Raw genomic sequence first — 24,316 nt, 5'->3', positions numbered from 1 at the left:
TGTTGAATAAAACTTAATTTTTTATTTAATGCTTTGGTGTTTTAACTTAAACGTAGGATCTTTTGTCTTTCACGTCTTCTTCAGTTTGCTTGTATCTTCCGCGACCATTGACTTTTCTAGGACTAGGGTGAATCATCTCTGTTTCATCCATTGACTTTATGGTTACCCCTAATTTCGGCCTCATCGTCTCTAAAAGACCCTTGCACACCCCACCACTGTTAAATCTTTAGCAACTACTTCGCCATAGTTTATTTTGTTTATAATCAAATCACCTATGGGAGCCCAAGCGCACGAATCCCTTTTTAGTGTCCTGGTATTTGCCTTTTCGACCTCTTTAACGCCCCTATAGCGGGACCGGTCTTGAATAAAACCGCGTCTGGATTTTCCACCAATTTCCGTCTCCAGCCAAAGAATATATACGTTTACTCCAGTCTACCTTGGATCACATGTCTGCCAACAGAAGAAAACCTGGATCTGTGAACACACATAACTTTAAAGAAATGCATTCAGAGCTTGTTTTTACACATACCGCGCACGTAGGCGTTCGGCAGATAAATTAAAAGAATCTTAATATCTTACAATACTGACGAAATGCGTTTTCACATATACAGGCTGACTGCCTGAAAAAATTTAGCGTAAAGCAAACTCTCAAACCGTCGCGAAAAAAAAGCGTCTTCTCGTTATCTCCAGTATTCAAGCAAACACCACTTCCACCATAAAATGAACTCCTTTATAAATTTTGAAATAAATCACCAACCACGAAGGAACGCGCCATACGGGACCACTTCCGTCACATGCAACGCGTGTCCTAGCTGAACACGGGTGGTGCGATGCGTGGAACGTTTACAAAATAACGAGAATCAAATGAATATAGTCCAAACACGTGGCCCATTAAATTTGCCCGCGGTTGGATCCACGCATTGTTTTTCATTTAAAACGTGTCTTATTTCACAGCAGTTCTCGTCCGTGATTTGTGAACTTGAAAGGAGAAATATTTTGTGCAATAAAATAAATTCACGGTACAAGGATCAGTAGATGCTTGTTGACCAAAAAATGGTACGGCACCTTCATCTGCTCGTGACTCAAGGTGCAGATGATGAAATCCACCGTAAACTAACTCGTACGAGTGGTTTTTCTACTTTCACGTCTCTTTGTGAGTTTCTTTAATAACCTCAGTTTCAAATAAAATAAACTGTTTTCTAGAAGTAAAATGAAACGTGTTGACGACGCAGCCATTGCTGTTAAATTACTATAGTCTGCCGTACTTACATTTGCCACTCTCCTCTAATCAACGAAAGAACACGCGCGTTAATTAAATTTCGTATAACAATAAAACACCTTATCGCAACGACCAGATGCACCCTTTTTTTTTTACAAAATTCGACCAGATGTTATACCTAATCTAAATTGAATAATTTACAAAAGCGAAAAAAAATTACACATCTAATCGAATTTCAAAAAGGAAAAACAAATTCAAGTAAAATAAACCAACTTTTGTGTTCGTAAAATCGTTTAGGCCAAAATAACGTCTTTACACAACAATATATACGAGATGTTTCGCGTTTAGATATATACCAAAACAATGTATGGAAATAAACAATTTTTATCTTATGTAAACAAATGCTTAAATGAAACACTTAGTTTTTGTAACATTTATTGGTAACTTATTATACACACAGGGTTCTTTAAATCTGACTTTTAAAACATCACAATAACACATTATGTACATATTGTGTTCAACTCACTTAATATACTTGTAACTTAAGAGCAAATTTGAAAAATATTCAAATCTCAACACCAAATACCAACTAATTCTAGTCAATGCGGTAGAGAAATTAAATTTGTACATTTGACTATTATTAAAGCATACATACATCTGTACATTTTTACAAATACATCTATTTAATCGAAAATAATAAGAAGTAAAGAGCGTCTATTGCTAGTCTCACTAACGAAAAAGTACAGGAATTTAATAAACAGGTAACCTCAACTCAGTAGTCTAGTTTTTGCAGTGCTTTAAACGAATTATACACGATGCGTAATTACTTAAAGTTCTAATTTATTGCTAAATGATAAAACTGTCCATTCGTTTTTAAAAAAAGACCACAAAATGTAGAGTAGATCATTAGACAACACATTTAATACAGACACTGGTTTCTTATGTAATAAACTGTTATCGCTATTGATATTTTCACATACTGCATAACAAACAATTCAAGCGCGACTCTCAAAAACATTTTTATTTAAATGTAGATGGTGAAGCTCCTACGAATTCTATATTGAAAGCGAACACAAAGAATTATTAAACATGACAACATCTCCAACTCCTGGTACGTCATTTGACTTGATTCAAAATACCAGCAGATAAAGAGAGTGGAATGCAACCATTCTACATCATAAAGAAAGCCTCTCGACGCTATACAAAAAAGAATTTGTAATCAACATCAATGTACCCAACACAGCTGTCGTGTTTTCCAACGCGCAATCGTAAACACTTCTTAATATATCTACACATTAACGTACGTAAGTAAAAGTGTATTTGTCTAACCACATCCAAGAAATACGTCCAATCTAAAAATGATACTAAAATAAAAATTATCACAAAACAAAACAGTTCCAACTAAAAAGCCCTCTCTGAGAATAATTACGTCTACGTCTGTACATTAATATCACTACATTATCATATTTATGGCAAAATAAATATCTAAAGTATCAACAAAATATATGCGTAAAGATCAATATTAGGTAAAAAAATCTCCGGAATACAGAATACTTTCCTAAGTACTGACGACCAAATATATGTAAGTTATATTTGAGAGATACGATGTACCTAGACATTTTATGGCAGCTATCTTCCAACATTTTTATAACGTATATTTAGTATGCGGGTGCGGAAAAGTCGCCGGGAGCTGAAACAAAGCAAAGCATTTTGTTAATTAATACAGTTTTGCTAATATCCTAAAGTTACACTGAGGGTTTCAAGCTTCATTTTTTAACAGATTCAACCTTATCATGGATGATGATAATGTTGGGTATTGGATACCAATGATTTTGAATTTTCCAAAATAACGCACTCCTAAACGGAGGTGAGATAAAGAAGATTTTCCTCAGTTTGCGCCCACATCACCAATTCTGTGTTTGGGGAATATTGTAATGCAAAAAAAAATGTTTCAAAACTACAATAAACGTTGGAATTACATGTTTATGTTAAACTGATCAATATATTCACAAAATATAGGTAGGTTCTTGAGGCAGTGCGTTGTGCGCTCTGTTAGAAATAAAACCAAATAGTCAAAAGGGTTGTCTTTTGTTTTCAGGTTAGCTGTCAATCGAAATTAAATTGTGGTAATTTATGTCACACGTCAAATTTGACAGCTGTTTCATGATATTATATTTTTTTGCTACATTACGGACAATTATAGAAGCATAACTTCTGTAAGTAAGTCTCACTGCGATATTCTGCGCCAAAAGTTGTATAGCCCAAAAATGCCATCGGGTTTACCAAGAAAAAGTAAGTAACTTATTCTTATTCGTTATTTTGAAAAAGAATGAGATAATGGTGGTCTACTTTGACCAGTCGCCGAAGTAAAAGAGGTTAGTGGTTATTTTAATAATATAAGAATTCGTATACGTAACATGTTTCAATTCACAGAGAATTGCGGATGCATTCACTATTAGCCTGCGAACAGTGGCTTCTATGTCATAAATTTATAATTCGGGTAAACCTCTAGAAAGTCCTTAAAAAACAAAGCATTCAATGTAAGAAACCAGTTAGCGATGTTGACGGTTTCACACAAGCAGCAATTCGGAACTCCATCTACGACATGATCCAACACAGCAAGTTAAAACACACGTTAAATGATTGAATGTAGATAGGCGTTAATGTCAAGTGTGCAAAGATTATATTAAATTAATATTTGTGTACAATTTATAAGCAGTTTACGTTTGTATTTTATAACAACATCTTACGCCCATTGCGTTTTCAATACAATCGAAAATATATGTGAAACTTGCAAACAACATTATAACGGACACATTCGCGAGAAAGGTTATGGCAAAGAATATTGTTTAGATATTTGGCAACAAGCCATTTATGCAGTTACACCTGATACGTGGAAACACACAAGATTATTTTAAATTGGTAGCACAGAGAAGTGAATAGGGAGATGATTCAGATGAAGATGCTATTTTTGTAACTGATGACTCAGACTAATGTTTTCCGATCATTCAGATATCAACCTCAAGATTTGAAGTCAACAACATGGCTGGTAAACGACGCCTGCGTTGTTTTAAAATTCATGGAGAGATCTGAGAGGAACGCGCCTTTGGTAAAATGGCTGTGGTTCGGCCGAAAAGAGGAGGCGAAAGTTGATCGCCTTTATGACATTCAACAACCACTTGGAACTATGCACGTTGATGTTCCTATGACGTTCCTAGACTCTTGAAATTCCTGACCTGATTTTTATTGTTACACAATTGGAAATGTTTTGTGGATTTTCTTTTGCTTTTGTTCATTTATTTCGGGTATTTATGTTGGCTATGTCAGGGTTTTTGTCCCGAAGAAGGTTTCCCTGACAGCGCATGTGCGTAATATATTTTATGTTCTCGTCTTTTCCTATGAACAAAATTATGAGTTTTGATTCCATTTCCTTTCCCGTCCGTGTACAAAAAGAACCGCCAGTTTTAACAGATTCGAAAGTGCCGCGAAACGGCCGTCTTGACAAGAAAGTAATAGTGGCTCTGCGCGTGAGTATGGGGTAAGTTGATTTTGCACTCGCTTCTCGACTGCTACTGCTAAGTACTGCAGGCTTTGTTATTAAGAAAAAACAATTAAAATGAATTTAAAAAAAAATTTTACGTCCAAATAATGTTACAAATAACTACCAAAACAATTTTTTAGTAATTGGTAATTTAGGTATTTAGTAAATACGTATTCTCTTCCACTGCTCGCATAATGCTATGTAAACATACTTAATGATGACGTCATAATACACCGATGACGTGACGCAAATTAAGGAAAATCCTACTACCAATATTGCACGGATAGTCTTTTGTGATCATAACACAAACGCACTGCAACGACATCATAGAGCCAAAATAACTGAAACAAATTTACTCCTCTGAAGTTCGGGAAGCCGGGAACACCTACAGCTGAGTTGACTATTATCATTACGCCTAAAACAATGCATTAATAGACCTACTTAAAATGCAGATCCTCAACTTTTGTGTTATTCTGCGAGCTAGCAATTAATTAATCGCACCACATTCACATAGTACCAAATAAGGTAAACATAACCCCAAATTTTAACGGCGTTATTCCATATAAAAAGACCATTTCAGAAATAACAATAATTAGATATTATTTGTATTCAATTCGCATTCGCATTAATTACATAATATTCCATCATGTTTAGGGCGAATATTTCTCGTTAGAAATCCCAGACATACCCGCTCTATACTCTGTAATTTTTCTTCACACTTGACGTGACACTAGATGCGCAAGAACATACCGTTGTAAGTGTATACTATTACTCGAATTATGCACGCACGTCATCGATGTATTCTGTATTATGACGTCATCACTAACTATGTCTACATAGCATCTTGGGAGTCAATGGAAGAGAACACGTGTGCAAAGCAGCCTCTACGGACAATGCTGCATTGTGGATTATGTGTACGAATTCTTATATTGCTAAGCCAGCATTATCCTTTTCTCGTTCAAAATAACGAACAACATTTGAAATAAGTTGCTTACTTTTTCTTGGTAAACCCGATGGCATTTTTGAGATCATACAACTTTTGGCGAGAATATCGCAGTGAAACTTATGCTTCTATAATTGTTAGTTATGAAACTAACAGATTTTTTATCAGCGATAAAATAATGCATACAGTAACAAAAAGTTGTCTAATTTGACATGTCGCAATGTAAATGTAAACTACCACAATTTCGATTGAACTGAAAACAAAAAAAAACTCTTTCAGCTTTTTGGTTTTATTGTTTAAATAACGCACAACTGAATCAATAATCTGTATTTTCTGAAATATATTGAACATTTCCTCCCTATTTATTCAACTTTTCGCTATATTCGGTTACTAACACTACACTAACGATCGTATGTGAATTTTTTAAAATACGAATCGTAGGTGGGGCCAACTTCACACAATATTTAAGTTTTTTTCGTTTTTCTTAAAAAGATGAAATGCTGGAATCGCACTTTTCGAGCGCAAAACAGCACTAATAATCAAATGCGGTTTCACCTAGTTAAAAATGTATGGGTAGGACTAACTTCACACTTGACTTTTTTATGAGCGGCGAAAGAATTTGAGATACTGTTTATCTGACATTTAACAGCACTAACACCATCTGCGTGCATTATTTCTATAAGTAAAAATTGAGTGTGAAGTTGGCCCCGCCCCTGTTTTTTTATTTTTCTCATGTTATGTAAGAGCACTAGCAATAAGCTTCGAGCACTAACTGTGGGCACATTTTTTTCAAATTATTTCATGTGGGCGGGGTCAATTTCACATAAGTCAAAATTTCCTCTTAATATCTCAAGATTTTCCTCTAACCCTCAAGAAATGTCATGTGGGTAATTTCCTGTCACAGACAAGAATTTTCCATGTTAACAACCCCTTTTTCGTATACATTCCGCGTTGTAATTTCCTATGGAAGAAACAAGAATGTCCTGCTGATCAATCCTAAGGATTGGCCACGCTGCATTTTATGGCTGTCAAAATAAACAGTTTTCGAGATATGAATTTTTGAATTCTTTTATAATGGAAGTGACAGGAAAGATGAACTTATAAATTAAGATGGACTGCTGATCAAACAGTTGCATAGAGGTAGAAATGGCCCTATGATGTGCATGCAGGTGTCACTTGTCAATTCAGCATTAGCAGTCCATCTTAATTTATAAGTTCGTGCAGGAAGGGGACTGAGTGATCCATCCACTTCTGGGAACGAAGGAAGATTTTCTTCAGTTTCTATTTCCTGTCATTTTCTTGCATTGGCGTGAAGTTGGCAAATAAGTGAATAGGCCCAGGCATGAAATTATCATCCAAAAGCTATCCGCCAAATTATAACTCCGCCTCTTTTTTGGTGCAGTCTTCAGTCTTGTCGTTTGTCTCAGTAACATTTATAAAAATTTGATTTCTTTCAGTAGGTACACTTACCTGACAGGGTTGCGTACCAAATTCTACAAAGTGAAAGGTAATGTATGTCCTTATGGAGCAGATAGTTAACCTAATTTTGCCATTTTTCCTCCCCTCAGACAATGTGCATCTAGGAACTTCACATAAAGAATTTATTTATGATGACATTTCAACATGACTTGCAAAAACAAATGATATTGTGAAACATGCAAAGAAAATGATGGGTTTAAACAATAATTGCTAGCTTTGATTAGCTAAACTGCATGTCATTGCCCTACATTGGCATCCAATTACCCTTATCTTTCATTCTCTGTCAGCTTATCTGAGCTGCATTGTAATATTACAAACCTGTCTCCTTTGTGACTTCTAATACAGACCTCTTTGGTTCCCACCTGCTGTAAAAGGTGGCTCTTGATAATGTTGATCCGTATCGGGACCACCGGGATATGACGGATAAGCGCTAGGTAGCGATGTATCGGCTTCGTAACTAGGTGCGAACGCGGCGTCGGAGCCCTGCCGAAAACGCTTATACGCGAAGAATGCGGATCCGGCCTTAAAAACAACGACATCATTTATTAATCGACTTTTTGCGCAAAAGACTTACCCAAGAAAATATCGCAAAAAATGAGAACGCAATGGCCGCCTGCACGTTATTGACACCGTACCCGTTCTTCGGAGTGTCGCTCTTACCCCACTGGCTCGCGAGGTACCAGAAACCCACGAAATATAAAAAAGCCCAAAATCCTAGAAATATGCGTTAATTATAGTTACATTTAAAGACAGACTTTTTAGGTTCGTGGACCCAGGGCTGGACAAGAGCAAATTTGGCAGTTTGATTTCATCTTCTCAATGTTATTAATGTTCATTAGAGACACTAAATTAAAACCGTCCTTAAATATTGTAGATTGATTTATACCAGTTAATTATCACTTATTTGTACTCTCATGTAAATTTACACGAGCGCGAATTTCAGTATTGATCACTTCAGAATTGATGTTAAGACTGAGGCTAAACACAATTCATTTGCTTATACAGCAAACAATAAACCTTCTCGAAAAATCTAGAAGGCATATCATATCTCAGAGAAAGAATGAGTCACATTCGCTTTCATTCCTTATCGCTGGTGAATAATCCTTTATCGACATGACTGCGCCTCAAGAATGTACCAGAAGGACTTGAAGCGACAATCTTTTTTTTCATTTTTTTGGTTTAGGAGCATATCTAATGAAAGTCAACTTGTATTGTCAGCGCAGATAGTAAAAATCTTTAAAAATAAGCAAACGAAATTGTATTGTATTGATTGAACACCCTATACAAAATGAAAGTCGAAATACAAACGCACGTACAAAAGTATATTAATATTTATACCGTTTAAAACAAAATACAAAAAGTATACATTCTTCCTGTAAACCATGCTCGAAACCATGGGTCTAAAATATTTCGCTTAGAAGCTCTGTAAGCAAAAGTCCCAACGTTTGGGTGTCTTTAACGCTTTTCGAAAATAGCCACACTCGTAGCCACATGATGCAGAAAAATACCTATGTTTTTTGGGTATGATTTTAACAAACACACAAACAGTTCCTGAAATGGCCGCTAGGGCGCTAGGGGGGTAACTGCAATCGGGAAGCTAAAAAAGTGATGTTTCTGTGAATTCCGCTTTAACCAAACAAAAAAATGCCCGGTCTTTGAAGTCGGCGATAATCTGAACCTTTTTTGTTTGACAATTATTGCTGTATCTCTAAAAATGAAGTGGTGGGGGGTATTCAAAGGTTTCCGTAAAGAACACCCTGTAACTTCGAAACGCCTGAGCCGATTTGAACAAACTCGGATTAATTGAAAAGAGTGATTCTTCGGCTACAAATATTATAATATTTGAAGTTTTGTTACTTTCACATATCGCCGCTTGAGGGCTTTTTTCGACATTCCGACAGAAATGGTTAATTTTCTCAAAAAAATTAAATGCGTTGGTTTGATTTTTTTTCATGAAAAAGATAGCTAAATGATGCCTAAACAAGCTCGCGAAAACCGCATCTCGATATCTTGTTCCTAACCTAAAATTTAGGCCAAAGAAAATTTTATACCCTCAAATTTTCAAGATATCGAGATGCAGTTTTCACGAACTTGTTTAGGCATCATTTAGCTACTTTTTCATGAGAAAAAAATCGAGCCAATGCATTTAATTTTTTGAGAAATTAACCACATCTGTCGGAATGTCGAAAAAAGCCCTCAAGCGGTGATATGTGACACTAACAAAACTTCAAATATTTGTAGGCGAAGAATCACTGTTTTCAATTAACCTGAGTCCTTTAAAATCGGCTCAGCCGTTTCGAAGATACAGGGTGTTCTTTACGAAAACCTTAGAGTACCCCCCACCACTTCATTTTTAGAGATACAGCAAAAATTGTCAAACAAAAAAGGTTGAGATTATCGTCAACTTCAAAGACCGGACATTTTTTTTGTTAGGTTAATATAGCGGAATTCACAAAAACATCACTTTTTTACCACAAGCCTCTAAGATGGATAGGTTCTCAGATACAGTATCTCGCATTCTTAGTTGGCCACCCTGTACAATGAGAATTTTATTTTCTGATTTGTTTAGAAACGTTTTGGTATAGGCGTATTTGCGATCGTTATTTGATAGTTCGCTTTGAAAATTGTATAATGTGTTGGCATATGTTATAAACTCGGTTATAAATGAAAGGTTTACATTGTAAAATGTACGATAGAACTATAACACCCTGTCTGATAGTGTACAAACAGACTTAAGCTCTCAGAACCTTATGATTTATAAATTATCTTGAAAAACATCTATGGAATTTAAGAAATGCAGTAATGTGTAAAGAGCTCTTCTTAGAAATCATTTCAAAAAATATTGGAAGTTAATTACTACAAACTTAGCGAGAAGCATTTCTGCAGGCCCCCAAAGAAGGTGATTAATCTTCTGTTGTCAAAATAAATATACGGGGTCAGGCACAAGAGTTATGGGACCTAACCTCACTTTTTTAAATGAAACGCCCTGTATATTTTATTCTCATTTTAAAACTAAAAACAGTCAATATTGATATAGACAATTTCCAAAAAGCTTTTTAAAAAATTCGAAAATGTTTTTAAAATTCCTTTTAATTTTTTTGAATCATTGAACCTTTTTTTAAATTTTTTTTGAATACCATATATCGCATATTGTAAAAATCAGATGTGCGCATGCGCAAACCGGTAGGAGTTTTGAAAGAAATTTGTCAAAATCGGATAGGGCATATCCGAAAACCTATTCAAAGACGTGCTCCCGTCAGCACCTTACATGGGCACTTTTTTCGGAAAAGCGAAATTAGTATCGAAAAGGTGTATAAAAGGATAGGATCTTCCACCCCTCCTAAAAGAACACTAGTACAGACTAATATAAACAAAGAATCTGAACCTTTCCATAGCACGCTAGATGTAGAAGCTACAGGCTTCTACTTTCTTATTTCGTATAGGCGCCATGTTGAATTTTTATAGAATGAGATAGAGAACAAAAAAAAATACTAAGGTGTCACACTCTATACCTTTACATAAATTTGCAAGAATGTTTTACATTCATTTCTTTAGCGGAATTACCAAAAAATTACTGAAATTGCAAAGAAAATTACTGAGTTTACAATTTTATTTATTTAAATTTATTATTGATAGTTGTACAGGGTGGTTGAAATTCGTGACATTGGGATCTTCGTATTGATGAGATCTGGTTAAATGGGGCAATCACGTCCCTTTTTCAGTCTAAAAAAACGCATTTAAAATTTTTGAGTAATCTTTGAAAATAACCAAGATATCACAGAAACACTGAAAATGTCAAATTGGGTTTTCATTTTCCCTAGCTTAAATGGCTGGAAGTGGACGGTTCCCCTTAGCACCTTCTATGGGCCCTTTTTTTTTGGGGAGAATCAGAATTTCCATATCACGCCAGAAAAAATTAATATAGGGTGCTCACAATGATATTTCAGAATTTCTAATTATTTTTTTTCAATTGGAACCATCACTAAATTACTTCGCTATTCGATTGTCTGTTGTGTTCTCTTCAACTTTTATAAAGGATGCCCTGTGTCTAAATCTTGTAGTTTTTAGGTTATTTAATATCTTTCACAAAAATACCTGCCCATTAATTAATTAAATGTTTATGCATCGGAGTATGTCATGATAATAAAAAACAAAAGAGTGTCACAAATTAATTATTTGCTGCAAGTGTACTCCCTATTTCACCCTAAAATAAAATTACTTAATTAAAAAGGTGAATTTAAAAAAAAAAGATGAAAAAGGTAAGTATGGCACTTTGAAATTTTATTGTGAACACTCTGTATCACTAAATCCAACTTTCTCATGATCAAAGCCTTTATTCAGATGAACATTATTGATCAAATGTATTTCTTGAGGTATTTCTTAACTTCAAAAAACAAGATCGCTACGATTCATTAAGGTGAGGCTTGCTTAATTAATATGATGGCAGGATTGGCAAAAAAATCAAAACGTGAATAGATTTCAATGTAGATGTAACAAAAACAGCAAAAATATACAGGGTGTTCTGTTTAAAAATCAGATATTTACACCATAAAAATGGGACACCCTGTACATTAAAAAATAATTTCTATAGATGAACAGCCATCTATATAGTTGACATTTGCACAAAAGTTGTTTTTATATTTTTTACCAGATATGAGCTAGGAAAGACTGACCCACTGTTGCAGGACCCTGTACATTACAATCCTGTGTATAACAAATGGTTTCAGATAATGCTCACAAAAGGATGTCAGTGGTGTCAATTTTATACAGTGTGTTCCAAATAATGCACTTACATTTTAACTCATCAGTCTGTTTCATTGAACTGCATAATGTAAACAAAATAACAAAACCTTTTCTAGCATAAAATCAGGATAATGCATAAAAAATTTAAACCAGTACCGTCCAAGTTGGATCGGTTGGTCATCTTAAAGAACATCCCAAATTTGCACTCGCCCAGTAGGTCAACGAACATAAAAACTCTGTCTTAAGCATCGAATCAAACCAGAAAATCCGAGATCGGCGAGGACGTAATGTTTGCGCGTCTTGACGGAGGACATTTGTTCAAAAAGATATTCGCCAGCTAGGAAACCCATGCTAGCTAAGAACGCGATGACGGATATACCGACTCCATAATTACACGCGTTACTGTCTTTGTTATATAAACACTCCTCCTTTTGTGACACCGGATCGGACATCCATCCTTGCGACGAAATGCAGCCAAATACGATCACGGCAAAGAGCTAAAACATGAGCGTTTTGAACTACCGCTTCGGTTACGCAACAAGAGGGTTTATTGCCTTTATCGAACTGGAGACTATAAATAAACGGAATGAGTTCAAAATATTATGTAAGTTAGGCTCAAGGATAAATTAAATGACCGCGACCTAACCTAACTGTGATTTTTTTGCAAATCTCGGAGTAAATCGAAATGAAAAATCGCCCAAGACCTCAAAATGAAGTTTCATTGAGAGATGACCCCATTTCCAAAACCAAATTCAAAATAATCAATAAACCCTCTTATCTCGACACACCCCCCACCCCCAACGTAAAATCGATCGTTTACAATTACCTAACAAATCAAAAATACAAAATTAACACTCACCCAAGAGACGGCCCTCAGTATAACCTGGGGCCTTTTGGCGAAGGCGATGGGATCGAAGGTACCCCCTGCTTTGCCGCCCCCGTACGCACCGACACTTTCCATGTTCATCACAAGACTAAAAACACTTTAATTACTGATCGATTTTATGATAATTTCACGACGCTACAAGAATGAAAATACGTAATCGTGTAAAAAGAATTAAAGGGTATAATAGTAAAATGCAAAGCGCTTACGTTCAGAGAATTTTGAAGTTTGACGACAGGTTTGATTCAAGGTCACGTACTGAACTGCCGTACGAGTAGAGGGAGTCGGTACCGACTTCCTTTCGATAGGAAAAGGGACACTTCCTATAAAATTAGAACTTGATAATTAATTTAGATTGATTACACGAAATACCGTACCCGCTACTGCATTATTTAAAGCGTAATCGCAAGTCGAAGTGGAGAGTACTCCCACTCCTCCTCCTTTATTATTGTTTCAAAATTCACTCTCGTTTTACCAAGATCCATTTCTCCAATTCTTTTGTCATACCGAGAATAGATGCGACATTCTATTCCCGAACGACGAACGATTTCCAATGGTGAACGGGAGAAAAAATGAGTCATGGGACGTCACCAGCGACGTAATCCCATTTTTTCGCATAGGTATTTGTATACTCCAATTTCGAAACGAAAACTCCATTGGGAACCAACGCTTTGAACTGCAAAATTGAAGCCCAAGAACAAATTTTTGCAGTCTAGGGAGCAGAGGTTGACAAAGTAATAATAAGTTGTGGTTTCACAGTATCCCTATACTTACAAAAAAATGTCCCAAACAATACGGTAGGTTAGTAGGTGGGTAACATAGTAAAAAAAGATACGCAGAATCGCATAGGATTTTCAGGAAGGGAATTTTTTTGCCACTCAGCTCGTATTGGGAAACCAGACTTTTGATTGGGCTCATATTCAATACCACTGGTCCTTGAGCGCGTAGAATTCTATTGGCGAAGATTTGACATCCCTGGCTCTTTTCGTTCTCGAGTTAAACGAGGAACAGACGGACAAACAAACAGACGGACAAAACCATCACATAAGTGAACTAATTCGTATATTAGATGAGAAAAAAATCTCCTTTCGATTGGTGTTATTATAAACCCTCGTTAACATGGAGAGCAACAATCTGCAAAACGTTTTTCCCATGTTAATTGCCTATGTTCGGTTTCGAAATATTCACCCGGTATAAAAAAGATATAGGTGCACACACTGTGTTGCCTTTAATCAGGGCCTTTAAAACAAGTTGCCAGATTTTGCCAAGCGCATCGCTAAAGTCGCTAAAAAACGATATTTTTCCATATTTTTCATGAAATTTCAGTCAACAGATTCGATTGTCATTATAATGGTAACACCTACCGCTTCCCCATAGAGGGCGCCTAAACTTTAGCGCGTTTAAAGTCACTAGATATAAAAAGTACCGCAATTTTAGACTCTCTAAGATCGCAATCATCCGCTATTTTTGGTAAAAAAGCAAATGGTATTTATTATTGGTGTGAGTAATCACACTGGACACATTTAGCATTCTTGGCATAGTCTTGGTGTTAACATGCGCTATATCCTGGGGAGAATACCTGAAGAATACTACTTCAAAATAAGTGTTAAGTGTTTCAAGTTTCAACCTTGTTTTTATGGGTAATAATGAAAATTGAAATCCCAAAAAAGCTTATTACCGACTCCTTGACAAGTAGAATCAGAATTTATCCTCATATTTGCATGATTTTCAGTAATACGAGAGTATAATGTATCTAATAAATTATGGCGCCATCTTGCGGGGTATGTGTTTCAAAGGGAGCTCTTAAGTACTACATTTTGTTGTTAATAATACCATTAATTATACATAATCAATGATAATCAAGGTTAGGTCCTTCCTGTATATCCAAATGACAATGATGGGTAGTATCAGTATTTTATTAGCAAAGTTTAAAATTATCGATCTCACGAGTAATCTAACTCAAAATGGACTATATAGAGCCTGCACATCTACACTATAGCAGACAGCTTTTAGTGAAAATTTGAAATCTCTAGGTATTGTAATATGCTGGGACCTCAGGCGGACGTCCAGCCAGCCGTAACGAATATAATATATATATTTTTTTTAAATGCGGTAAATAATGATTTTGGGAAGAATGTAAACGCAATCTCTACTCATTGGAAAATAAGTTAATATACAAACATCCATTGTTCTTTCATTATTTTTTGAGGATACTTCATTAGTTCATACAACTGTGTGATGTTTTCAAGCAGGGCCGGCTCAAGGCAAAAGTTACGTGTAAGCTTTTTAATATAAAATATAGAGTGTAAGTAAGCACTAGAATTTGCACCTCCCCGCCTCACTAAAGACTGAATAATTGGAACTTTTGGCAAGCATGTTTTTAAAAATACAGGGTCTTAATAAATCTCATGTATATATTTCCGAGGATATTTTAGAGGGCGATAGTACTCGTCAAAATAAGAAAAAAAATGCGTGGTCTAAAAAGGGCCTCATTTTCGTTATACCGGGTGGCAAAGTTTGAATTTTTTTCTCGTATTTTGCGCTTTCTTATGTTCTGTGATAATTATTTAAAATTGGATACATCAATTATTTTTTAGAATCTCTACAATAAAGTATCAAAATAGTTGGTCGCGGTATAGGGTGTTACATTTTCTTTGCCACCCTGTATAAAGAAAACGACGCCTTTTAGACGATGCCTATATTTGCATTTTTGTCTTACTTTGACCATTACTATCACTCCCTGAAATATCTGCATGACATTTATTAACGGCTTGTATAGAGGTTCATATTTAAAACAATAGCAGACCCTGCGAGGTATCGCCTATCAGTCAAAGTCCCGCCAAATCCCATTTTTTGAAAAGCAAGGTTTTCCGAAGGGTCAACGCGTCTGCTATTTACATAGACATATGAGTATGTCTATGGCCCCGTGTACGGATTTTTATGTCCTTGGTCCGTAATTTTTGCACCCCTTCTTGTCTGCGGCGTAACCGGCGGGTTACACCGCTTACGCCTAAAGCCAGCCCTGTTTTCAAGAAACGACAAACAATCAAAACGTGTCAAATATTCATTTGTTTTGTATTTGTTATCTAAACTTAATTATAACAAAGCCTTTTACATTTCATTACGTAGGTAATGGAGGGGGATGGGAGAGAGGTTCATATTATACCTTGAAAGTGGTGGTAACTTTTGATTTTTTATCAAAATTACAAATTGCAATCAGTGGTTTTGAAATAAAAGAAAATACGAATACATTGCAATTACCGCCAAACTGCAAAAGTGTGTTTTAAAAATACAACTGAACAGATGGCGCCACTTTCAACTACTTAAGCATAAACGAGAAGACGATCTTTTGTTTTGCAACAGTTTCCATGTGTTACGTTATAAATTTTTTCGTTTAGGTGCATTATTCAAAAATAGCACAGGGTACGATGACGTAAGAACGTAAATTTCACATCGTTTAATTCATGATCACGTATAATTTCTTAAAAATGGAAGTAAACTGATTTGACCTTGACTTAAGTGGGCTTTAAACTAGCTTTTAAAAAAACAATAGAAAGTGCGGTGCGTGAAAGCGAATTTTTTCGTTTTGATTGAAACTACTTGGTGCTCTCCGCGAATAAACAATTATAAGAAATGGTGATGGTTCGGAAATGGGTGCATGTTTGTCAATAGAGCGTGAAGAAGGTAAGGCTCGGAGAAGAAGCGAAGAAATCGATCGACAATTGGGTGAATTGGCCAAACAGCAGAATCATGTTATCAAGATACTTCTTTTGGGTAAGATCGTTTATACGGTTTCTGTTTGTTCAAATGCATTGATAAGATAACGAGACATTATGTTTTTTTATGAGTTAGGTCAGTATCCGTCTGTTATCGGAAGGTTGATATTCTCTTGACCTCGGCCGGAAGCCAAAGATTTCTCATTTCTAGGTTGCATTGATTGTAGATACAAAGTTCCCATTAATAGTTGAATCTGCATTACCTAAGTTCTGTTGCACATGGAGCAGAGTACCGATGCTTGAAAACATTCGCAATTGTCTTCTGAAATTTATGCACAGCTTCTTGATTAATTTTCCAGAAAGGAAAGTTCAGAAAATGGAGGAATTTTTCTGCTACTACTATCTTCTATATCTCTGACAATTATCATTAGATTTTGATAGGGAACTTACTTCCATCAGACCGCATCAGACTGTCCTAGATTGCTCATTTTATATTTTCTGTTTACTAGGTCCCCCTTGGATAAATGGAAGAGCAAGTAATAGGAGATCTGTCTTTTATTTTCTTTTATGTATCTTGATTTCTATTGCTCACTAATAAAATGTAACCATTGTCAAGGCTTATTGTCTTTAATTTTTTCATTATTTAATATGAAGCCTCACTTTACATGTTTTATGTAAAACAGAACAGTAGCTGATTCTCTGAAATCATATCAGAGTTTTCAAGATATTTGTTAGTTTACATCAAAAGGTACAAAATACAGGGTACTCATTTTTGACCACCCACCGTGGAAGCGGTTATCTTAAGAACTATGATCTTTGCCAGATTGCGGCAAAGTTGGTCAACTATACTCTTAAAGCATCTTTGTGCTAACGGTCAATACAATCTTGCCATTAAGTATGTAATTTTTTTGTTAAAAAAGTGGTAGAAATGAGCGGTTTTGTTCAAAACATAGCGGCAGTGGCGACAACCTCGGCGACAACTTGGGTTTTCTATCGGCAGAATGGACGGCCGGACGGACACAAGCGCCACCAAGAGTACGGCCTTGTCCCTGGTCAAGGTCGGCGGTAGCAGCGGTTTGGTGGATCGGTTTCAGAAGCCTCGGACTACTCAAACAGAGTAAACGGCAGGTCTAGGAATTCTAAAAGACAAGCGGCGGCCGCCTACTGGTGACTGCTAAAGCAAAATTATAGCGAACGGCACTTTCCCGAAGCGGGAACAGATGTTAATAGAATTCAGTGTATCTACAAGAAAATGCAGGAAAGCAAAACAATACCTCCTCCTCCCTCATTATTAATGAAACTGAAAGTAACAAAAAGTTTACCTTGCAATTAAACTGAGCGGTAGAAATTACTGTGCTAGAAAAAGCAAAAGTCGAGGCAAAGGCTATAGATACGGTGCGGTAAACTTAATGTAAGAGCAAAAATTAAACGGTATGAATGAAAAATAAATTTACGGAAAAGCTCAAAAGTACGGTACTTACAAAACGTGGCTTGCGAAAGTGCAAAAGAACAAACTCACTTTTCGGTTACAACGCCCAAACGCAAAAAGATAAACTTGCCATTCGGTTAAACGCCAAAAGTAAACGGCTTTACCCTACTTATATAAAATTCGGCAATCTCGTCGACTATGCTATAGAGGGAACGATGGTTTTCCCAACCGACACCGTGTATCTACATTCGAAACTTAAAACTTCCTTAATTAATTGTACGGCCAATTGACGTCGTAAAAATATGTAATTAGTCTTAAAATTCAAATTAAGAGCGCCTCTTTTGATACTCCACACGACTAACTGGAATGACGTTTACTGCAACACATTTATTTAGCTACTGTTAATTGCACTTACTTAATTGGGCGGATTGAAATTTCTAAAATCGGGAGTCCAGTGAGGCTCTTTGTTAATTGTCGGCCTCGGATCGGCTTAGGGCCGGTTGCACAAACGCAGTTTAAACTTCGTTTAAATTAACGCAATGGATTAAGACATATGATTAGTGGAAATTTGACAAAACGTCAAATTTCAACCAATCCTAGACCGTAATCCACTGGTTAATTCCAAGCTAGGTTTAAACTGTTTTTGTGCAACCGGCCCTCAAAGGTCAATTATAATATATAACAGCGTAAACCGGCACGACCTCAGTTTGAATGACCGTTTTAAATTCACACAGGAAACAAAAACCTGCTAATAATGGCTTAACGGGGCTGAATTTCTAAAGTATTAATTTGCCCTCGTCTTCTAAATGACAAGAGCTTTCAGGCGCAACAAAAATAATTGAAATATCTTGACGGGAACGGTTGCAAACGGCGAGATAATTGCAGTTTTTATTTACGGTAGCCGCTGCGGAAACACAACTATAAATAAAATCAAATACCTTTACCTTCTATCTTCAGCCCCTAAATACTTTGACACGACACTTTTCGTAACGAAGCCTCAAACTTAAAACGCTTGTAGTTACCGGGTGTTCATCTACAAAGTGATTACTAAAACTGGCAGCTTCAAGGGGGAAAACGGGTCTTTCGTTACAACGAGGGCGCGGAATTTGGTATTAAATTACACTGCCCCTAAAAGAAGGGATGGTATCGAACAACTAATGTTTCGCAGCACTCATCTTGAACTGTGGCAGTATAAATTACTCTCTGGCTCGTCCCGTTATTTAACCACGCATTTTTGAACATCACTCAGGGGAGAGGGGGGGGGGGGGGGTGTGCGGAGTCAAACTATCAACAAAACCTATGATGAGTTGGAGGAGGTTCTTAAACACTTTCTACCTTTCCCATGATTGCAGATATATTGTACAGGATGTTCCAATTTTGATGTCCTAATAGCGAATGCTTTTATATTTCTGATTTGTGTCCTAGAGTTGTACTTTTTCACATGGAACATGTAATTTTTTAATTCCATTGTTCTCCGTTCTCTATTGTTGAGAGAAATAATTATATGATTAATTTGGAAAAACACAACTTCGTGCTATTACAAGAAATTCATGTAATATGTACTGGAAAAAACTTAAAATATAATTTAATGTAAAGTTGGATTTCTTATGCTTTTTTGAAAAAAATAAATTAAACAATTTCTTGAAATTGCGCAGTTGCCGAGCTCGTTGTTGGCCTTTATTTTTAAGTGGGCGAGGTTTCACCCAAATCTGCTCTACCAGCCCAACCCACTATACATTTAAAAATATCAATGTCCGAACTCTGATTCGAACCAGAGACCCTTGCTATCGCAGTCGAGCTTCAAATCCATAGACCCTCGACTGGACCACACTTATTTATCAAAATATAGAAAAAAAACAAGATTTTCTGTTTTTTTAAGGTGAATCACATTTGGCATTTATGCCAAATAAGATTGTAGCAACTATAGCATTGTAAATATATTCAATAAATATTTTACGCCCCCACAAAACAAACAAAAACCCTTGACCCGTCGCACAAGCCGATAACAAAATCACAATAGAATTTCAGTCACCTTCCTGCGAACTGTTAAAATATAAAAAAAAATTCTTAGCAACATACGCCAAATTTACAAGGTACCTTAATTTGTATAAACACCCTGTATGTTAATCTTCAACCTCCAACTAACAAATACAGTAATACGGTAATCCGGCACCCAGTTTTTTTCGCTTATGCTGGATTAGTGGATTTGTATAGGGTATAAAGCATTTTTTATACACTATGTGGAAAATAAATTCATAGATTTCTACAGGCCCCGTCGTTTATCCTTAACAACAAATAAAATTCTAAGCAAGTTGGGTCGAGTGACCTAGCTGGCCATGAAAATATAGTTCCTCTTTCCATCCATTTGCCAGGATAACTCAAATTTAAATACTCTCGCTTACCAAGAAATGTGTCCCATCGTGGTGATAATTCGCACGAATACGTTTAATGAAGTGATGCTTCAGACTGTGATAAACTTTGACAGTTTTTTACGTGATATTCTGTTTCTTTTGTTTCAAAACCATCTTGAATGAGCATCCATATTGCAATTAAAATTTGTGAATGTTCGTATATTCGCCATATCTCTGCTTAGAAAACAGACATCAAAATGCGGTTTTCAGAGAAGAGAGCTCTTTCCAACAAGACCTATTATGTGAAAATCTGTTAACCTAAACCGAAGTTACATTCAATTCCTTAAAGAGATGCTCTCCTTCCTCCACCCCTCATTATGTTATGAGCTAGAGCAATATCTGCTGCATCAAAATGATGCAAAATTGATACAAGATAGCTATGCATGTTTGTTGGGTATATTTTAGAAAAAAAAGTCATTTTTCTGCTTAACCATGAATCGTACGCCCTCTAGCGGCGGAGCTAGAAACTTAAAAACAATTTCCAGTGATTTCTGTTGGCCCCTTTTGTTAACAAAACTTTTTCCTCGCACCTGTGCAATTAACGGGTCCATAGATATGCCCTGTGACCATTACTAATGGGACATCCTGTACATTGTTTCTCTACTGCCTCAACATAGCGTTTTCGATTGGCAAAACTCGTGCTGCACGAGTGCAATTTTTACGTTCTATTGGTAATTTGAGGGCAATTTTCTGTGTTCCATTGGCAAATGTGATGCAACAATTACGCACTCAGTGCAAATTTCGACGCATGAGGTCCGTGAGCTCGTGGAGCTGCTAGTTAACAAATTTTCAAAACAAACGTGCGACAATTTGAATTTGTTTCTTGCGTTGGGAGAGTTTTTTGTCGTTATCTAGCGATAGCGAAGATGATGAACTAGCCATAACTTCTATTTTACAAAAAGTTACACTTACTCATTGAACTGAACGCCAAAAATTGGTCCTTTACAGGAATTTCAAATTTATATTCCTCATCGTTTATCATAAATAATACTGAAATCGTTTGTCATTTTTTAGAATAGAGATTTGTCGATTACCTAAATCTAAAATGAGGTTATGGACAAATGACAACAAATATTTACGAATATTTATGTTCCATTGAGAGCAATTTTCACATGGATTTCTTCAGTTTCTCGTGCAACACTCGTGCAGTACGAGTTTTGCCAATCGAAAAAGTAAGAAAAAGCATAATGCGCATCCTCTTCGGAGTCTTCCTTCTCTAGTAATTTGAATTGTTAGATTCGCGCCAATTAAATATACAGTGGCGTAACCGTTGTGTTTTTCTTTTACAAAATTTATAGCGGGAACTGGTCAAATTCAAAACTGCCAGATGTTACATCACAAATTTAATTTTTCCCCTACAGAAAACGAGTCACACAATACTTTCTCATAGGAAAGTTATTTCAGGTGCTGGTGAAAGTGGGAAAAGTACCTTAGTGAAGCAAATGAAAATTATTCACGCCGATGGATTTACCAGTACGGAACTTTGCAGTTTCCGACCGACAGTCTTGGATAATCTCCTAGCTTCGATGAAATATGTCCTTGCCGGCATGGGATTGTTGCGAATTAATCTGGAATATTCCAGAAATAAGGTAGGCAGTCGGCACCGATCGTCGCAATCGTTAAGTAAATGTTATAGACGCACGCGCAGGTGGTTTTACAAAGTCGTAGCTGCTTTGACATGACCTTCACCGTACTTCCGAACGTTGCGGCATCGCTGCAGGTGCTCTGGTCGGATCGCGGCGTACGCCTAGCTGTCGCCCGAGGATACGAGTATGAGCTAAACGATTCGGCTTTGTATCTCTTCGAGAATATGGACCGAATTTGCGACGCGAAGTACGTGCCGTCCCCAACCGACGTCCTACGAGCGCGAGTTCGCACGCAAGGGATAATCGAGACCCACTTCAGAATCAATGATATGGTTGTGAGTATGTACGACGTCGGCGGACAAAGATCGCAGAGGCGCAAGTGGATTTACTGCTTTGATGACGTGCGAGCGGTGCTATTTGTTGTTTCTCTCAGTGGTTATGACATGACCCTACTCGTAAGTTTCACCCGTTGAACTATAAACATGCTGGGACAGGTGCGCCACTTTGCGCATGCATTCATTCCAGTATGTTTGTAGTTCAACGATTTCACAGCATTTTAAATGAAACTTAACGCCGCAATTTCTAGGAGGATCCCAGCGTCAATCGTCTCGATGAAAGCCTCAATTTATTCGGCCAAATCGTCAACAATCCCTTTTTTCGGGACGCATCCTTCGTCTTACTGCTAAACAAATTCGATCTGTTCAGGGAGAAAATTTTATATTCCCAAAGACATTTACGACTGTATTTTCCCGACTATAAAGGACCGGATAAGGATGTCGATCGAGGCGCGTTATTCATACAGCACAAGTTTGTCTTACGCAATAAGGATTCAAGAAAGGTGCTCTATCCGCATTTCACCACCGCCACCGATACCGCTAATGTGCAGGTCGTTTTCCAGTCAATAATGGAAATGGTGATTTCTGAGAATTTAGGTCAGGTTACTTTATTGTGACGCACGTAGATGGCGTTAGGGTTGCTTTGTATTGTGTCCCATCCCAAAAATTCATGGTGACCCCTGACTTTAACTGTACCCATTTTTACGAATCTTTAGAACTACAGTAGTGTAAGGTACAGGATACGCGTCTTTTTTTAATAGTGATAGTCGCCCTCTTAACTCATCCATAACGTGAGAATAAATACATCCCCCCTTAATAACTGTAAACATTTCCAATTCACTCACTATTCATATCATTGGAGTTACCATGATATATTAAAAGAAAACAGTTGATTTTCGAAGTTTAGAGTGCTCAGACTGAGATTTTGCATTTCATCGTAACTGATTAGGTTATAATTAATGGGCAAATGTGCTTTAAAACTGTGATTAAGTAGCTTAAGAGAGCTTTGCTCGCAAATATTGATAGAAGTTCTGCAGTCAACGACTGAATTCGATGATTTCTTTTATTTTGTTGTATGAATGATTATTTGTGATTGTTAATCTTGCCTTTGAGTATGTCAATTCTATGCTATCACTGCCTTATTACAAATTGTCAAGCTTGTTGCCATTGTATATATACGAAATTTAGTGATAATATTTATGCTAGGAATACTTTGCAGCTCTCTACCCAATTTACTGTTGGCGCAAATGTAGAGGCCTAATTAAAAATTACCATTTATTTCAAACTGGAACCATTGTCTTTAGCTGTTATATCAACAAAACAATGAAATCAATTTTAAAAGGCATTATTATGTTAATATGGCAAAGACAGTTGCACACACAAAAAAATGATGGTTACATTTAAACAACTAAAAATTAAACACTTTGATTTGATAAAAATTTACATCAAATACGAATCTTTTGCGCCAACAGTAGTGTGCCGTACAACAAACGCGCATCTCTGTGTAGTTTTGCCCATTTGCAGAGCAACAAAATGTAGATAGACTGCTCCTAATTTAGTGATAAACGTACCTTACCTTCTATTCGACCAAATTAAAATTGGATCTCACTAAAAGTGTTCATGAAAACACGCTAAGTAAAATTTCACCAAATTTGTTTACAAAATTTAAAAAAAAACCGCAAAAAGTCTTATGTGCAAGGTGAATTGACTGTGATAGTTATTTGCAATGTACAGGTAGCTATGAGTTTAGAACTTTGTCGTTTTTTGTTTTCTAATGTGCTCTTAGTATAGTGTAGTGGTTGGAGGTGTAGTTTCTGGGTGTAAACAAATTATGGAATAGGTACCAAGTTTGTACCTACTACAGACGCCATTCGTTAGATTTAAAGATCTTATTGCTCTATAGAATATTTGTACTGGAGGTATCACGTATTGCAATAGATCTTAAAGAAGTATAGTTCTGACCACTAGTGTAATGTAAGTTGTTTACAATAAAGTTCCTTCCACTTTTTTTTGTGTGAATTTCTTGGAAAG

The 24,316-nt window shown here is 36.3% G+C and overlaps 2 protein-coding genes across 5 annotated transcripts; one reads left to right on the top strand and one right to left on the bottom strand.

The window, feature by feature from the left end:
- Positions 1–1,940: 1,940 nt before the first annotated feature.
- On the bottom strand, positions 1,941–13,338 carry LOC116178135 (synaptogyrin). 4 transcript variants are annotated; one of them, XM_031497530.1, is made up of 7 exons: positions 13,186–13,338; positions 13,018–13,131; positions 12,785–12,899; positions 12,185–12,422; positions 7,757–7,896; positions 7,501–7,704; positions 1,941–2,909 (listed from the first exon to the last, which is right to left on the bottom strand). In XM_031497530.1, exons 3-6 carry the CDS (start codon positions 12,890–12,892, stop codon positions 7,519–7,521), a joined length of 672 nt encoding a protein of 223 aa, XP_031353390.1. In that variant the 5' UTR covers positions 12,893–12,899; positions 13,018–13,131; positions 13,186–13,338; the 3' UTR covers positions 1,941–2,909; positions 7,501–7,518. The 4 variants fall into 4 exon arrangements, with proteins under 4 accessions (XP_031353390.1, XP_031353386.1, XP_031353387.1 ...); XM_031497526.1 differs by having other exon boundaries at positions 7,530–7,704; positions 13,186–13,337; XM_031497527.1 differs by lacking the exon at positions 13,186–13,338 and having other exon boundaries at positions 7,530–7,704; positions 13,018–13,176.
- Positions 13,339–16,041: 2,703 nt separating this feature from the next.
- Positions 16,042–24,293, top strand: LOC116178623 (guanine nucleotide-binding protein G(o) subunit alpha-like). The gene is made up of 4 exons (XM_031498173.1): positions 16,042–16,582; positions 21,769–21,953; positions 22,001–22,405; positions 22,537–24,293. The coding sequence occupies exons 1-4, from the start codon at positions 16,459–16,461 to the stop codon at positions 22,900–22,902; spliced, it is 1,080 nt and encodes a 359-aa protein (XP_031354033.1). The 5' UTR covers positions 16,042–16,458; the 3' UTR covers positions 22,903–24,293.
- Positions 24,294–24,316: the final 23 nt, after the last annotated feature.

This window comes from Photinus pyralis, unplaced genomic scaffold, assembly GCF_008802855.1.
Source record: "Photinus pyralis isolate 1611_PpyrPB1 unplaced genomic scaffold, Ppyr1.3 Ppyr1.4_LG8, whole genome shotgun sequence".
NCBI classification, from domain to species: domain Eukaryota; kingdom Metazoa; phylum Arthropoda; class Insecta; order Coleoptera; family Lampyridae; genus Photinus; species Photinus pyralis.
The sequence above is the reverse complement of the archived record's forward strand: the minus strand, read 5'-3'. Positions and strand labels throughout refer to the sequence as shown.